The following is a 17,500-nucleotide window of genomic DNA, read 5'->3' as shown; positions in this document are numbered from 1 at the left end:
TAGCCTAAGTTAGCTCAACCTCATGCTAATCGCATTAGCCTACGTTAGCTCAACCTCATGCTAATCGCATTAGCAGCAGGGTAGCCTAGTGGTTAGAGTGTTGGACTAGTAACCGGAAGGTTGCAAGTTCAAACCCCCGAGCTGACAAGGTACAAATCTGTCGTTCTGCCCCTGAACAGGCAGTTAACCCACTGTTCCTAGGCTGTCATTGAAAATAAGAATTTGTTCTTAACTGACTTGCCTAGCTAAATAAAGGTAAAATAAAAATGTGCCTAAGTTAGCTCAACCTCATGCTAATCACATTAGCCTAAATTCAGCCCAGTAAACTGTTCCTCTCTGGCCCCTAATTGCATTAGCCTAAGTTAGCTCAACCTCATGCTAATCGCATTAGCCTAAGTTAGCTCAACCTCATGCTAATCACATTAGCCTATTTTAGCTCAACCTCATGCTAATAAATGCATTAGCCTAAGTTAGCTCAACCTCATGCTAATCACATTAGCCTAAATTAGCTCATGCTAATCCTCTAAGTTAGCTCAACCTCATGCATTAGCCTAAATTAGCTCAACCTCATGCTAATCGCATTAGCCTAAGTTAGCTCAACCTCATGCTAATCACATTGGCTCAACCTCTAAGTGCTAGCTCAACCTCATGCTAATCACATTAGCCTAAGTTAGCTCAACCGTCCCATGGAAGGGACTCTGATCCCGAAGAATAAGCCCACCTCCTCCCCTTCATTGAAGCTGATTTAACAAGTGACATCAATAAGGGATGATAGCTTCCACCTGGACTGTCTTGGAAAGAGCTGGTGTTCTTTCTACTTCATACATTCAGTGTAAGTAATGGAGTTCAACTTAAATAGTAACATTTTCCGCAGGCCTTGTCTCTGTCACTAACAAATACAGTCATGGGTGTTAATGTAAAAAAGAAGAAAAGGCATGCTGGGAAATATGTAAATTAGGCATTACACCATACAGTGTTAAAATAACACCACAAAATGATTTACTGTAACATTAGAGGTGTTCATTTCTTACACAGAGAGTACTATGAAGAATCTCAAACATGAAATATATTTTCATTTGTTTAACACTTTCTTTTTTGGTTACTACATTATTCCATGTGTTATTTCATAGTTTCGATGTTTTCACTATTATTCTTGAATGTAGAAAATAGTGAAAAATAAAATGAAGAATAACCCTCAGGTGTTTTACCAGAGTGTAGTTCACCTTCTAAAACCCAAGACTAAGGCTGCTTGTCAATATAACGATCGAAAACAAAGATAGTTTTCTTGCATAAAGGGACATCTTCGACATCATCGTCTTTGCGTTTTACCCCCAAATCCCCTTGTGACTCATACTGAAATGTCCTTGTCTCAGTGGGACTTCTTCGTTTAGATAAAAGGTTTAAAAATATATATAAATATATAGGTCATGTCAGAGTTTGTATATATATATAGCTTTGTTTTTTCTCCCGTTCTGTTGCGGCTCGTCCAATCACACGTATTCCAACGCAGGTCCCAGGTTCTGTTGCGGCTCGTCCAATCACACGTATTCCCAACGCAGGTCCCAGGTTCTGTTGCGGCGCTCGTCCAATCACACGTATTCCAACGCAGGTCCCAGGTCACAGGTTCTGTTGCGGCTCGTCCAATCACACGTATTCCAACGCAGGTCCCAGGTTCTGTTGCGGCTCGTCCAATCACACGTATTCCAACGCAGGTCCCAGGTTCTGTTGCAGGTTCTGTTCATCCAATCACACGTAATCCACCCAGGTCCCAGGTTCTGTTGCGGCTCGTCCAATCACACGTAATCCAACCCAGGTCCCAGGTCTTGGAGGAGAAATGTTTTCTTATTTTCCACACTAAACTGTCATATAGTGATCTGTAATAACATTCTCTGACATCTCTCAGGAGAGATTCACTATTTAATATAGCTACTATCAATCACACACAGAAAACACAAACAAACACACACACACACACGTAGGAATGCACGTTGCCTGACTCCTGTTTATCCGGTTCTTATTCATCAGGCTGGAGGTAGGAGGGCGGTTAAGAGGTCAGTAATTGAAAGGTTGGTAAGGGGAAGCGGGTTCCAATAATATATACCGTATATCTTTTTTTGAAGGAACTCAATCCAGCTTTTAAACTTTACTCTTGAACATTGTAATAGTAGAATGCACAAGGTGTATTTTCCTAAAATGGGTTGTGTATCATCAGTTTTCCTCTTGTTAATCGTTGTATACCTATTTATAACTCGTTATAAATGTCCAGATCAACTTCGTCCATGTCAGCTAATGTTTATTTTATTTTAGTTTTTAGCCCATAGATATTGTTGTATTTTTTTGTTCTTGAATCATTCAAATATTAGATGAATATACAATAGACATGGCATAGTGTATTGAAAAGTTTGGTGCTTTGAAAGTGTATTGAAAAGTTTCTTAGTTAGCTAGCTACTTTTTGAGTTTGGATCCAGCGACGCGGATGGTATCAGTCTCCGGGACCGCTACTATCTGTCCAGTGATCCTGCCGATCAAGGCCGGGTCTGAGGAGCTATTTGGCCCTAGCTGCTAGTGTAGCCTGGCTGCTAGCGTAGCCTGGCTGCTAGCGTAGCCTGGCTGCTAGCGTAGCCTGGCTGCTAGCGTAGCCTGGCTGCCTTCAAGCTAGCAGGGTTTTCTTGAGGGCTCGAACAGGGTTAGCCATAGTAGCTGGGGCCGCGGATTGTCCCTGGCTTGTGGCTGTCTAGATTTCTTCAGTTTGTGGTATTCGATCTTCCCTGAGACCTGCCCTGTCTGGAACTGTGAGGAGTAACACCACCCCCTCAGTTTGAATCAAGGCAAAGGTTCGTAGGTCATGTCAGAGTTTGTTTACAGCATTTTTCAAAGCGATGTAATTTTGCATATCCGGCATTAGTTATTCAGCAGAGAGACTGTTATTATGGTCGATGGATGGAATATGCTGGTTTGTGTGTGTGTGTTTAAAGAGTGATTTTCCCATAGAGTTTCAGGATTCATTATGTTCCTCATCCTTTATTCATTAAGTTACCACACACACACATACACACACACACACACACACACACACACACACACACACACACACACACACACACACACACACACACACACACACACACACACACACACACACACACACACACACACACACACACCTAGCAAGTTATGGGTGTCTCACTGTAAAGACCTTCACCATGCTATCCGTGTTAAGCACTAGACCAGCGGATAAGCCCTGCCACCACCTCTGGTGTTAACACTGTCCTGGGTTAACACTGTACTGGGTTAACACTGTACTGGGTTAACACTGTACTGGGTTAACACTGTCCTGGGTTAACACTGTACTGGGTTAACACTGTCCTGGGTTAACACTGTACTGGGTTAACACTGTCCTGGGTTAACACTGTACTGGGTTAACACTGTCCTGGGTTAACACTGTACTGGGTTAACACTGTACTGGTAACACTGTTGGGACTGTACTGGGTTGGGACTGTACTGGGTTAACTGTACTGGGTTAACACTGGGTTAACACTTTCCTGGGTTAACACTGTACTGGGTTAACACTGTCCTGGGTTGGGACTGTACTGGGTTGGGACTGTACTGGGTTAACACTGTCCTGGGTTGGGACTGGGTTAACACTGTACTGGGTTGGGACTGTACTGGGTTAACACTGTACTGGGTTGGGACTGTACTGGGTTAACACTGTACTGGGTTAACACTGTACTGGGTTAACACTGTACTGGGTTGGGACTGTACTGGGTTAACACTGTACTGGGTTAACACTGTACTGGGTTGGGACTGTACTGGGTTAACACTGTACTGGGTTGGGACTGTACTGGGTTAACACTGTACTGGGTTAACACTGTACTGGGTTGGGACTGTACTGGGTTAACACTGTACTGGGTTGGGACTGTACTGGGGGTTAACACTGTCCTGGGTTGGGACTGTACTGGGTTGGGACTGTACTGGGTTGGGACTGTACTGGGTTGGGACTGTACTGGGTTAACACTGTCCTGGGTTGTGACTGTACTGGGTTAACACTGTACTGGGTTGGGACTGTACTGGGTTAACACTGTACTGGGTTGGGACTGGGTTAACACTGTACCGGGTTAACACTGTACTGGGTTGGGACTGGGTTAACACTGTACTGGGTTAACACTGTACTGGGTTGGGACTGGGTTAACACTGTACTGGGTTAACACTGTACTGGGTTGGGACTGGAGTTAACACTGTGCCGGGTTAACACTGTACTGGGTTGGGACTGGAGTTAACACTGTACTGGGTTAACACTGTACTGGGTTGGGACTGGGTTAACACTGTACTGGGTTAACACTGTACTGGGTTGGGACTGGGTTAACACTGTACTGGGTTAACACTGTACTGGGTTGGGACTGGAGTTAACACTGTCCTGTAACACGGTTGGGACTGTAGTGGGTTGGGACTGTACTGGGTTAACACTGTCCTGGGTTGTGACTGTACTGGGTTAACACTGTACTGGGTTGGGACTGTACTGGGTTAACACTGTCCTGGGTTGTGACTGTACTGGGTTAACACTGTACTGGGTTGGGACTGTACTGGGATAACACTGTACTGAGTTGTGACTGTACTGGGGTGTGACTGCTATGGGTTAACACTGTACTGGGTTGTGACTGTACTGGGTTGTGACTGTACTGGCTGTGTTGTAGCTAGAAACGTGTTATGTACGACAAACCGAATGACTTTATGTTATTTTAGAATGAGAAGGCTATGAACAATATGTTTACTAGTACCCGGTGAAGTCATGTGGAACCACTGCTAACGCAGTACACTCCTAACGGTGTGTTTCTATTTGTTTCTATTCGTAGGTTCCTACAGAACAACAGCATTCAGACAATCTCCAGTGAAGCCTTCAGTGGACTCTACAAACTAGAGAAACTGTGAGTACTGACATACCGGTCTGCATCTTACTGAAGGCAGAGGGGGAGAGAGAGAGCGGGAGGTGGGGAGAGCGAGAGGGAGGTGGGGAGAGCGAGAGAGGGAGGTAGAAATAGAGAGAGGTGGGGAGAGAGAGAGAGGTGGGGAGAGAGAGAGAGGTGGGGAGAGAGAGCGGGAGGTGGGGAGAGAGAGAGGGAGTTGGGGAGAGAGAGAGGGAGGGAGGTAGAAAGAGAGAGAGGTGGGGGAGAGAAAGAGAGAGAGAGAGAGAGGTGGTGAGAGAGAGGGAGGTGGGGAAAGAGTGAGGGAGAGATGGGGAGAGAGAGGGAGGGGTAGACAGAGGAAAGGGAGAGAAGGGGAAGGGCAAGGGCCTGTAAACATGTTTCCCATGCCAATAAAATCCTTTGAATTTAATTGATTGAGAGAGACACAAACAGAAAATTAGGGCCTACAGCCTAATTCTGCCCCCAGCCAAGGAGGGCCTACAGCCTAATTCTGTCCCAACCAAGGAGGGCCTACAGCCTAATTCTGTCCCCAGCCAAGGAGGGCCTACAGCCCTAATCTGTTCTGTCCCCAACCAAGGAGGGCCTACAGCCTAGACCTGTCTCCAACCAAGGAGGGCCTACAGCCTAGATCTGTCCCCAACCAAGGAGGGCCTACAGCCTAGATCTGTCCCCAAACAATGAGGGCCTACAGCTTAGATCTGTCCCCAACCAAGGAGGGCCTACAGCCTAATTCTGTCCCCAACGAAGGAGGGCATACAGCCTAGATCTGTCACCAACCAAGGAGGGCCTACAGCTTAGATCTGTCCCCAAACAAGGAGGACCTACAGCCTAGATATGTCCCCAAACAAGGAGATCCTACAGCCTAGATATGTCCCCAAACAAGGAGATCCTACAGCCTAGATCTGTCCCCAAACAAGGAGGGCCAACAGCCTAGATCTGTCTCCAACCAAGGAGGGCCTACAGCCTAGATCTGTCCCCAACCAAGGAGGGCCTACAGCTTAGATCTGTCCCCAACCAAGGAGGGCCTACAGCTTAGATCTGTCCCCAACCAAGGAGGGCCTATAGCCTAGACCTGTCCCCAACCAAGGAGGGCCTACAGCTTAGATCTGTCCCCAACCAAGGAGGGCCTACAGCTTAGATCTGTCCCCAACCAAGGAGGGCCTGCAGCCTAGATCTGTCCCCAAACAAGGAGGGCCTACAGCCTAGATCTGTCCCCAAACAAGGAGGGCCTACAGCCTAGATCTGTCCCCAACCAAGGAGGGCCTACAGCCTAGATCTGTCCCCAACCAAGGAGAGCCTACAGCCTAGACCTGTCCCCAAACAAGGAGAGCCTACAGCCTAGATCTGTCCCCAAAAAGGAGAGCCTACAGCCTAGATCTGTCCCCAAACAAGGAGGGCCTACAGCCTAGATCTGTCCCCAGCCAAGGAGGGCCTACAGCCTAGATCTGTCCAACCAAGGAGGGCCTACAGCCTAGATCTGTCCCCAAACAAGCCTAGATCTGTCCCCAAACAAGGAGGGCCTACAGCCTAGATCTGTCCCCAACCAAGGAGGTCCTACAGCCTAGATCTGTCCCCAACCAAGGAGGGCCGACAGCCTAGATATGTCCCCAACCAAGGAGGGCCTACAGCCTAGATCTGTCCAACCAAGGAGGGCCTACAGCCTAGATCTGTCCCCAACCAAGGAGTGCCTACAGCCTAGACCTGTCCCCAAACAAGGAGAGCCTACAGCCTAGATCTGTCCCCAAACAAGGAGGGCCTACAGCCTAGATCTGTCCCCAAACAAGGAGGGCCTACAGCCTAGATCTGTCCCCAAACAAAGAGGGCCTACAGCCTAGACCTGTCTCCAACCAAGGAGGGCCTACAGCCTAGATCTGCCCCCAACCAAGGAGGGCCTACAGCCTAGATCTGTCCAACCAAGGAGGGCCTACAGCTTAGATCTGTCCCCAAACAAAGAGGGCCTACAGCCTAGACCTGTCTCCAACCAAGGAGGGCCTACAGCCTAGATCTGTCCCCAACCAAGGAGTGCCTACAGCCTAGACCTGTCCCCAAACAAGGAGGGCCTACAGCCTAGATCTGTCCCCAAACAAGGAGGGGCTACGGCCTAGATCTGTCCCCAACCAAGGAGGGCCTACAGCCTAGATCTGTCCCCAACCAAGGAGGGCCTACAGCCTAGATCTGTCCAACCAATGAGGGCCTACAGCCTAGATCTGTCCCCAACCAAGGAGAGCCTACAGCCTAGACCTGTCCCCAAACAAGGAGAGCCTACAGCCTAGATCTGTCCCCAAACAAGGAGAGCCTACAGCCTAGATCTGTCCCCAAACAAGGAGGGCCTACAGCCTAGATCTGTCCCCAACCAAGGAGGGCCTACAGCCTAGATCTGTCCAACCAATGAGGGCCTACAGCCTAGATCTGTCCCCAACCAAGGAGAGCCTACAGCCTAGACCTGTCCCCAAACAAGGAGAGCCTACAGCCTAGATCTGTCCCCAAACAAGGAGATCCTACAGCCTAGATCTGTCCCCAAACAAAGAGGGCCTACAGTCTAGACCTGTCTCCAACCAAGGAGGGCCTACAGCCTAGATCTGCCCCCAACCAAGGAGGGCCTACAGCCTAGATCTGCCCCCATCCAAGGAGGGACTACAGCCTAGATCTGCCCCCAACCAAGGAGGGCCTACAGCCTAGATCTGCCCCCAACCAAGGAGGCCTACAGCTTAATTCTGTCCCCAACCAAGGAGGGCCTACAGCCTAGATCTGTCCCCAAACAAGGAGAGCCTACAGCCTAGATCTGTCCCCAAACAAGGAGGGCCTACAGCCTAGATCTGTCCAGCCAAGGAGGGCCTACAGCCTCGATCTGCCCCCAACCAAGGAGGGACTAGAGCCTATATCTGTCCAACCAAGGAGGGCCTACAGCCTAGATCTGCCCCCAACCAAGGAGGGCCTACAGCTTAGATCTGTCCCCAACCAAGGAGGGACTACAGCCTAGATCTGTCCCCAACCAAGGAGGGCCTACAGCCTAGATCTGTCCCCAACCAACCATATAAAGAGAGAGACTCCATTTTGGGTTGATTTATCAGGCTCTTTTTTGTTGATGGGCTGGTACGCTCTCCTTGTGTGAGATAGAACTGCCTGCCTGCCTGTCTGCCTGTCTGTCTGCCTGTCTGCCTGTCTGCCTGTCTGTCTGTCTGCCTGTCTGCCTGTCTGCCTGCCTGTCTGCCTGTCTGTCTGTCTGTCTGTCTGTCTGTCTGTCTGTCTGTCTGTCTGCGTGCCTGCCTGCCTGCCTGCCTGCCTCCCTGCCTGCCTCCCTGCCTGCCCCCCTGCCTGCCTGCCTGCCTGCCTCGTCATTGGGACATAAAAGTAAAGTACCAGATGAACTACAAGAGACGGTTAAATATCCCACTAAATAACAACCGTCTCGTTTTTTTCCTCTTATAGCCATAAAGCATGTACCAGCTCAGACACACAGTAATACCCTCTCTCCATAAAGCATGTACCAGCTCAGACACACAGTAATACCCTCTCTCCATAAAGGCTTAAACTAGACTGTGCGTCAGCTTTAACATACAGACTGTAAATACAGTCTGGGGATGTGACTCAAAAGTCACCCGATTCCCTTGTTCAATGGAGTTCTGGTTGAATGACAACAGACACAGAATATAATAGTGGTAGTGGAGAAGGTAGAAAGTTCGGCGTAGACGTCACAGACAAACTGAATTGGTCCACCCACACAGACAGCTTGGTGAAGAAGGCGCAGCAGCGCCTCTTCAACCTCAGGAGGCTGAAGAAATTTGGCTTGTCACCTAAAGCACTCACAAACTTTTACAGATGCACAATCGAGAGCATCCTGTCGGGCTGTATCACCGCCTGGTACGGCAACTGCTCCGCCCTCAACCGTAAGGCTCTCCAGAGGGTAGTGAGGTCTGCACAACGCATCACCGGGGGCAAACTAGCTGCCCTCCAGGACACCTACACCACCCGATGTCACAGGAAGGCCATAAAGATCATCAAGGACAACAACCACCCGAGCCACTGCCTGTTCACCCCGCTATCATCCAGAAGGCGAGTTCAGTACAGGTGCATCAAAGCTGGGACCGAGAGACTGAAAAACAGCTTCTATCTCAAGGCCATCAGACTGTTAAACAGCCACCACTAACATTGAGTGGCTGCTGCCAACACACTGACTCAACTCCAGCCACTATAATAATGGAAAAATGGATGTAATAAATGTATCACTAGTCACTTTAAACAAAGCCACTTTACAGTACCTTGCAAAAGTATTCGGCCCCCTTGAACTTTGCAACCTTTTGCCACATTTCAGGCTTCAAACATAAAGATATAAATAATAATATAAATAATTTTGGACACAATTTTTCACATTTGATTTGGATATTTCAATCTTTTTAACAAATCAAAAATGATAAATGTCAAAATTATTCCACTTCATGATTGTGTCGCCACCTTTTGTTGATTCTTCACAAAAAAATACAGTTTTATATCTTTATGTTTGAAGCCTGAAATGTGGCAAAGGTCGCAAAGTTCAAGGGGATGAATACTTTCGCAAGGCACTGTATATAATGTTTACATACCCTACATTACTCATCTCATATGTATATACTGTACTCTATACCATCTACTGCATCTTGCCTATGCCGTTCTGTACCATCACTCATTCATATATCTTTATGTACATATTCTTTATCCTTTACACTTGTGTGTATAAGGTAGTATTTTGGAATTGTTAGGTTTTACTCATTGGTTATTACTGCATTGTCGGAGCTAGAAGCACAAGCATTTCCCTGTCCCTGCCACCCATGTGTATGTGCATTAACATCATTGGTATGAGGCCCACCCATGTGTATGCTGACACATAAGGTTTGATTTAATTTACATAACTATTCAGCCATTTGGTATGAGACTCTAAATTGAGCTCAGGTGCATCCTGTTTCCATTGATCATCCTTGAGATGTTTCTACAACTTGATTGGAGTCCACCTGTGGTAAAATCATTTGATTGGACGTGATTTGGAAAGGCACACAACTGTCTATATAAGGTCCCACAGTTAACAGTGCATGTCAGAGCAAAAACCAAGCCATGAGGTCGAAGGAACTGTCAGTAGACCCCAAGACAGGATTTGTCAAACAGATCTGGGGACCAAAACATTTCTGCAGCATTGAACACAGTGGCCTCCATCATTCTTAAATTAAAGAAGTTCAGAACCACCAAGACTCTTCCTAGAGCTGGCCGCCTGGTCTGAAAGTTTAGGAGGGAAAGGTCCTTGGTCAGATTTGCAGTGGTCTTGGGGATTTCTTGCACAGGTCCTCTGTGGAGTTTGACCAAGGTCAAATCTTTTGTATCCAACGGCTTTACACTTCTTCCAACAGAACCTGATTGCCACTCTGACAGAGTTCTAGAGTTCCTCTGTGGAGATGGGAGAACCTTCCAGAAGGACAACCATCTCTGCAGCACTCCACCAATCAGGCCTTTGTGGTAGAGTGGCCAGACTGAAGCCACTCCTCAGTAAAAGGCACGACAGCCCGCTTTGAGTTTGCGAGAGGAAGACTCTCAGAGAAACAAGATTATCTGAAACCAAGATTGACTCTTTGGCCTGAATGTCAAACTGAATGTCTGGAGAAACCTGGCACCATCCCTACGGTGAAGCATGGTGGTGGCAGCATCATGCTGTGGGGATGTTAGTCACAGCAGAGACTAGGAGACTAGTCAGGATTGAGGAAAAGATGAACGCAAAGTACAGAGAGATCATGTTGATGCAATTATTTTTACAGCAGTATATATGTTGATACCCTTCATTACTCATTTCATATGTATACTAGTTTTTTAAATTAAAAACCTTTGACTGATACTGTAGATATATATGAATTCTATTGGTTGAATATAGGTTTATCCAAACCTTTGACTGGTACTGTAGATATATATTAATTCTATTGGTTGAATGAATGTTGTATAACAATTTAAAATGGAAAAACTCTTCTGATTCCGTGACGATGTTTTCTGTATTCACAAACCATGTGCCATGGAGTCGGTACATCGAAAATCTCTACCTAAACTATTTTGCAATCCTATGGCATAGCTGTCACTATTTGTTGAGGAGGAAGGAGGAAGGAATGAGGGAGGGAGGGATGGAGAAAGGCAGGATGATGTTCTCATGTTCTCCCACCCAGTGCATGTCAGAGGTAACCAAGCCATGAGTTAGAAGGAACTGTCAGTAACGAAAGGCCAAGTTCATATCGTGTTGACAATGGGGACAAATCTGTCGTTCTGCCCCTGAACACAGTTAACCCACTGTTCCTAGGCTGTCATTGAAAATAAGAATCTGTTCTAAACTAACTTGCCTAGTCAAAAAATCTGTTGTGGAGAAGGAATAATGCTCATTTATAGATGTCTTTCTCTCTCTCTCTCTCTCTCTCTTTCTCAGGTTTCTTAGTGTCAACTCCATTTCATCACTCAAACTCGGTGTGTTCAGTGATCTCCGTAATCTATGGTGGCTGTGAGTACACACACACACACACACACACACATGTTTACTATCCTTGAAAGGGGACCAAACAATTGATTCCATTCAAATCCAATCTCCTAATCCTTAACCTGACCTTAACCCTAAATCTATCCACTAACCCTTAACCTATCCCTAACCATAACTCTAAACCTAACCTTAACCCTAGGGATGTCCCCTAACCTTAACAGGAGACTATCCCCAAACCCCTGACCCTTAACCTAACCTTAACCCTAGACATATCCCCTAACCCTTAACCTAATTTTAACCCTAGACATATCCCCTAACCCTTAAAAACCTTTGACTTAACCCTAGACATATCCCCTAACCCTTAACCTAACCTTAACCTAGACATATCCCAAACCTTTGACTTAACCTAGACATATAAACCCTTAACCTATTGGTTAACCCTAGACATATCCCTAACCCTTAACCTAACCTTAACCCTAGACATCCCCTAACCCTTAACCTAACCATGTAACCCTAGACATATCCCCAAACCCTTAACCTAACCTTAACCTAGACATATCCCATAACCCTTAACCTGAACCTTAACCCTAGACATATCCCCAAACCCTTAACCTAACCTTAACCTAGACATATCCCCTAACCCTTAGCCTAGTGGTTAACCCTAGACATATCCCCAAGCCCTAACCCTTAACCTAACCTTAACCCTAGACATATCCCCAAACCCTAACCCTTAACCTAACCTTAACCCTAGACATATCCCCAAACCTAAGAATTTGTATCTAAACTAACCTTGACCTAGTTAAAAAAATCTGTAACCCTAGACATAATCCCCATTTATAGACCCTTAACCTATCCCCTAACCCTGACTCCTTCTAACCTTTCTAGACATATCCATTTCATCACCAAACCGGTTAACCTATCCCGTAACCCTGGACCCTGTAACAAACACACTTAACACCACAGACACGTTTTACTATCCCCAAACCTAACCATTCAAAACCTATCCCTAATGACCCTTAACCTAACCTTAACCCTAGACATATCCCCAAACCCTAACCCTTAACCTATCCCCTAACCCTAACCCTAAACCTAACCTTAACCCTAGACATATCCCCAAACCCAACCTAACCTAGACATATCCCCTAACCCTTAACCTATCCCCAAACCCTAACCCTTAACCTAACCTTAACCCTAGACATATCCCCTAACCCTAACCCTTAACCTATCCCCAAACCCTAGACATATCCCCAAACCCCTAACCCTAACCCCTTAACCTATCCCCTTAACCCTAACCTATCCCTTAACCTAACCTTAACCCTAGACATATCCCCTAACCCTAACCCTTAACCTAACCTTAACCCTAGACATATCCCCTAACCCTAACCCTTAACCTATCCTTAACCCTAGACATATCCCTAACCCTAACCCTTAACCTAACCTTAACCCTAGACATATCCCCTAACCCTAACCCTTAACCTAACCTTTACCCTAGACATATCCCTAACCCTAACCCTTAACCTAACCTTAACCTAGACATATCCCTAACCCTAACCCTTAACCTAACCTTTACCCTAGACATATCCCTAACCCCTAACCCTTAACCTAACCTTCCCCAAACCCTAGACATATCCCCTAACCCTAACCCTTAACCTAACCTTTACCCTAGACATATCCCTAACCCTAACCCTTAACCTAACCTTAACCCTAGACATATCCCCTAACCCTTAACCTAACCTTAACCCTAGACATATCCCCAAACCCTAACCCCTTAACCCTAGACATATCCCCTAACCCTTAACCTAACCTTAACCCTAGACATATCCCTAACCCTTAACCCCTAACCCTAGACATATCCCCACCCTAACCCTTAACCCTAACCCTTAACCTATCCTTAACCCTAACCCTGACCCTTAACCTATCCCCTAACCTAACCCTTAACCTTAACCCTAAACCTATCCCTAACCCTAACCCTTAACCTATCCCCTAACCCTAACCCTTAACCTTAACCCTAGACATATCCCCTAACCCTAACCCTTAACCTTAACCCTAGACATATCCCCCAACCCTAAACCGTTCCCCTAATGCAGGGAAACTGAAATCAGTCTCACCAAATTTCTATCAGCATGTTAAATGTGCAACCAGAGGGGAAAACAACTATGGACCATCTTTCGTCCAGACACAGAGACGCGTACAAAGCTCTCCCCCGCCCTCCATTTGGCAAATCTGTCCACAATTCCATCCTCCTGATTCCTGCTTACAAGCAAAAACTAAAGCAGGAAGTACCAGTGACTCGATCAATAGGAAAGTGGTCAGATGAAGCAGATGCTAAACTACAGGACTGTTTTGCTATCACAGACTGGAACACAGTGGATGCAAAAATAATGATTAAACAAATATAAACAATATAATTATAGAGAGAAACTCAAAATACTGTACTTTATTAATGTTTCAATGGAACCCAACAAAATAATTGATTGATTTAATTAAAAATCAATGTCCTCCAAAATCAAGGTTTCACACTTAATGGCACCTTTAAAGATTATTGTAATTAACATCTACCAAAAATAAATCACAAATTAAATTCCACTTATTTAAGTTTATCTAAGGAACTATGTTGAGCCATTACATCACTTCCTGTTTCACTAGGGTATCAAAATGAGGTAACACACATGCAACATCCCGCTGTGATCCAACACCACGAAGAAAACAAAAGAACCGGTTGTTGAAAAAGAGACAGATGGTCGTAGACCTTCATCAATCTGGTTAATGGCTTCAAGAACATCCACAAACGATTGACTATACCACTGAGCACTGTGTCACTATCTATCTATACCCGACTATACACTGTCAGGGCAATTATAAACAAATGCAAAAGATATGGAACAGTTGAAAACCTCATGGGACATCTGGTCCCCACTGGGAGAATAAACCACAAAACACAAGCACTCATACAACAGACCTACCAAAGGTCCGTTCTGCAGCTAGCAGATAATAACAGAAACCAGCTGAGCCCGTATCACCAGATGTATCACAGTACCACACAGGAATGCAGCTCAACATGATCCATTTGATCACAGCGTCCGTTCATTGTAAAATCAACTATATAAACATAAAAACAAGTCTGCTCATGGTTATAATCGCTGCTAAAACAACAGTGAATGTTTGTTACCATCTACCTACTGGTGTGCAGATTCATTGGTTTTTCTTCACTGTTTTTCCCAGTTTGCAAAGTTTCTATTGGATAGTTTCTATTGGATAGTTTCTATTGTATATGCTCAAACTAGTAGACTAGAGGGTAGCCTGTTGGCCAGGTAGCCAGTAGAGAGGGTAGCCTGTTGGCCAGGTAGCCTGTTGGCCAGGTAGCTAGTAGAGAGGGTTGCCTGTTGGCCAGGTAGCCAGTAGAGAGGGTAGCCTGTTGGCCAGGTAGCCAGTAGAGAGGGTAGCCTGTTGGCCAGGTAGCCAGTAGAGAGGGTAGCCTGTTGGCCAGGTAGCCAGTAGAGAGGGTAGCCTGTTGGCCAGGTAGCCGGTTGGCCAGGTAGCCTGTTGGCCAGGTAGCCAGTAGAGAGGGTAGCCTGTTGGCCAGGTAGCCTGTTGGCCAGGTAGCCAGTAGAGAGGGTTGCCTGTTGGCCAGGTAGCCAGTAGAGGGTAGCCTGTTGGCCAGGTAGCCTGTTGGCCAGGTAGCCAGTAGAGAGGGTAGCCTGTTGGCCAGGTAGCCAGTGGCCAGGTAGCCAGTAGAGAGGGTAGCCTGTTGGCCAGGGCCAGGTAGCCTGTTGGCCAGGTAGCCAGTAGAGAGGGTAGCCTGTTGGCCAGGTAGCCAGTAGAGAGGGTAGGTGGCCAGGTAGCCTGTTGGCCAGGTAGCCAGTAGAGAGGGTAGCCTGTTGGCCAGGTAGCCTGTTGGCCAGGTAGCCAGTAGAGAGGGTTGCCTGTTGGCCAGGTAGCCAGTAGAGAGGGTTGCCTGTTGGCCAGGTAGCCAGTAGAGAGGGTAGCCTGTTGGCCAGGTAGCCAGTAGAGAGGGTAGCCTGTTGGCCAGGGCCAGGTAGCCTGTTGGCCAGGTAGCCAGTAGAGAGGGTAGCCTGTTGGCCAGGTAGCCTGTTGGCCAGGTAGCCAGTAGAGAGGGTAGCCTGTTGGCCAGGTAGCCAGTAGAGGGTAGCCTGTTGGCCAGGTAGCCTGTGGCCAGGTAGCCAGTAGAGAGGGTAGCCTGTTGGCCAGGTAGCCAGTAGAGGGTAGTCTGTTGGCCAGGTAGCCAGTAGAGAGGGTAGCCTGTTGGCCAGATAGCCAGTAGAGAGGGTAGCCTGTTGGCCAGATAGCCAGTAGAGAGTGTAGCCAGTGGCCAGGTAGCCAGTAGAGAGGGTAGTCTGTTGGCCAGGTAGCCAGTGGCCAGGAGTAACAGGTAGCCAGTGGCCAGGTAGCCAGTAGAGAGGGTAGCCAGTGGCCAGGTAGCCAGTAGAGAGTGTAGCCAGTGGCCAGGTAGCCAGTAGAGAGGGTAGTCTGTTGGCCAGGTAGCCAGTGGCCAGGAGTAACAGGTAGCCAGTGGCTATCTCATATAAATACCGGTCATCCCACCAATAACACCTTCTATAATAATGACCAGAACAACTTCAGAGGCAATAATAAACCCAGTGATCATCAGATGATTGGTAAAGTGAAAAAGAAGTTGGGTACATTTTAATTTGAATTTATTTCACCTTCATTTACAACTGCGACCTGGTCAAGATAAAACAAAGCAGTGAGACACAAACAACAACACAAAAACAAACGTACCGTCAAATAACACACTAGAAAATAAAAATAGAAGTCTATGTACAGTGTGTACAAATGTAGAAGAGTAGGGAGGTAAGGCAATAAATAGGCCCTAGAGGCAAAAATAATTACAATTTAGCGTTAACACTGGAGTGATAGATGTGCAGATGATGATGTGCAAGTAGAAATACTGGGGTGCAAAAGAGCAAGAGGGTAATTAATAATACGGGGATGAGGTAGTTGGCTGGGCTATTTACAGATGGGCTATGTACAGGTACAGTGATCGGTAAGCTGCTCTGACAGCTGATGCTTAAAGTTAGAGAGGGAGATCTAATTGATTTGATTTTTGCAATTCGTTCCATTCGTTGGCAGCAGAGAACTGGAAGGAAAGGCGGCAAAAGGAAGAATTGGCTTTGGGGGTGACCAGTGAAATATACCTGCTGAAGCGTGTGCTACGGGTGGGTGTTGCTATGGTGACCACTGAGCTGAGATAAGGCGGGGCTTTACCTAGCAAAGACTTGTAGATGACCTGTAGCCAGTGGGTCTGGCGATGGATATGTAGCGAGGGTCAGCCGACTAGAGCATACAGGTTGCAGTGGTGGGTAGTATAAGGTGCTTTAGTGACCAAACGGATGGCGCTGTGATAAACTGCATCCAATTTGCTGAGTAGAGTATTGGAGGCTATTTTGTAAATGACATCGCCCGAAGTCAAAGATCTGTAGGATGGTCAGTTTTACAAGGGTGTGTTTGTCAGCACGAGTGAAGGAGGCTTTGTTGCGAAATAGGAAGCCGATTCTAGATTTCATTTTGGATTGGAGATGTTTGATATGGGTCTGGAAGGAGAGTTTACAGTCTAACCAGACACCTAAGTATTTATAGTTGTCCACGTATTCTAAGTCAGAACCATCCAGAGTAGTGATGCTGGACGGGCGGGCAGAGATCGGTTAAAGAGCATGCTAGTTTTACTAGCATTTAAAAGCAGTTGGAGGCCACGGAAGGAGAGTTGTATGGCATTGAAGCTCGTTTGGAGGGTTGTTAGCACAGTGTCCAAAGAAGGGCCAGAAGTATACAGAATGGTGTCGTCTGCGTAGTGGTGGATCAGGGACTCACCAGCAGCAAGAGCGACATCATTGATGTACACAGAGAAAAGAGTCGGCTCGAGAATTGAACCCTGTGGCACCCCCTTAGAGACTGCCAGAGGTCCGGACAACAGATTTCACACACTGAACTCTGTCTGCAAAGTAGTTGTCGGTGAACCAGGCGAGGCAATCATTTGAGAAGCCCAGGCTGTTGAGTCTGCCGATAATGAGTGTGTGTGTGCGGTTCAAAACAAAAAAAGCCATTTTAAAATGTCTCCAAAGTC

The 17,500-nt window shown here is 46.7% G+C and overlaps 1 protein-coding gene across 1 annotated transcript in view; it reads left to right on the top strand.

Annotated features, from left to right (window-relative positions):
* Positions 1-17,500, top strand: part of LOC127906216 (relaxin receptor 2-like) — a 145,754-nt gene that overhangs the window by 28,868 nt on the left and 99,386 nt on the right. The window contains exons 6-7 of the mRNA XM_052457497.1: positions 4,851-4,922; positions 11,350-11,421. Of these exons, the coding sequence (XP_052313457.1) occupies positions 4,851-4,922; positions 11,350-11,421 (144 nt within the window). The remainder of the gene's footprint in view (positions 1-4,850; positions 4,923-11,349; positions 11,422-17,500) is intronic.

Source organism: Oncorhynchus keta, chromosome 11 (assembly GCF_023373465.1).
Source record: "Oncorhynchus keta strain PuntledgeMale-10-30-2019 chromosome 11, Oket_V2, whole genome shotgun sequence".
Taxonomy (NCBI): Eukaryota; Metazoa; Chordata; class Actinopteri; order Salmoniformes; family Salmonidae; genus Oncorhynchus; species Oncorhynchus keta.
Note: the sequence above shows the minus strand (reverse complement) of the source record. Positions and strands in the feature narration are given on the sequence as shown.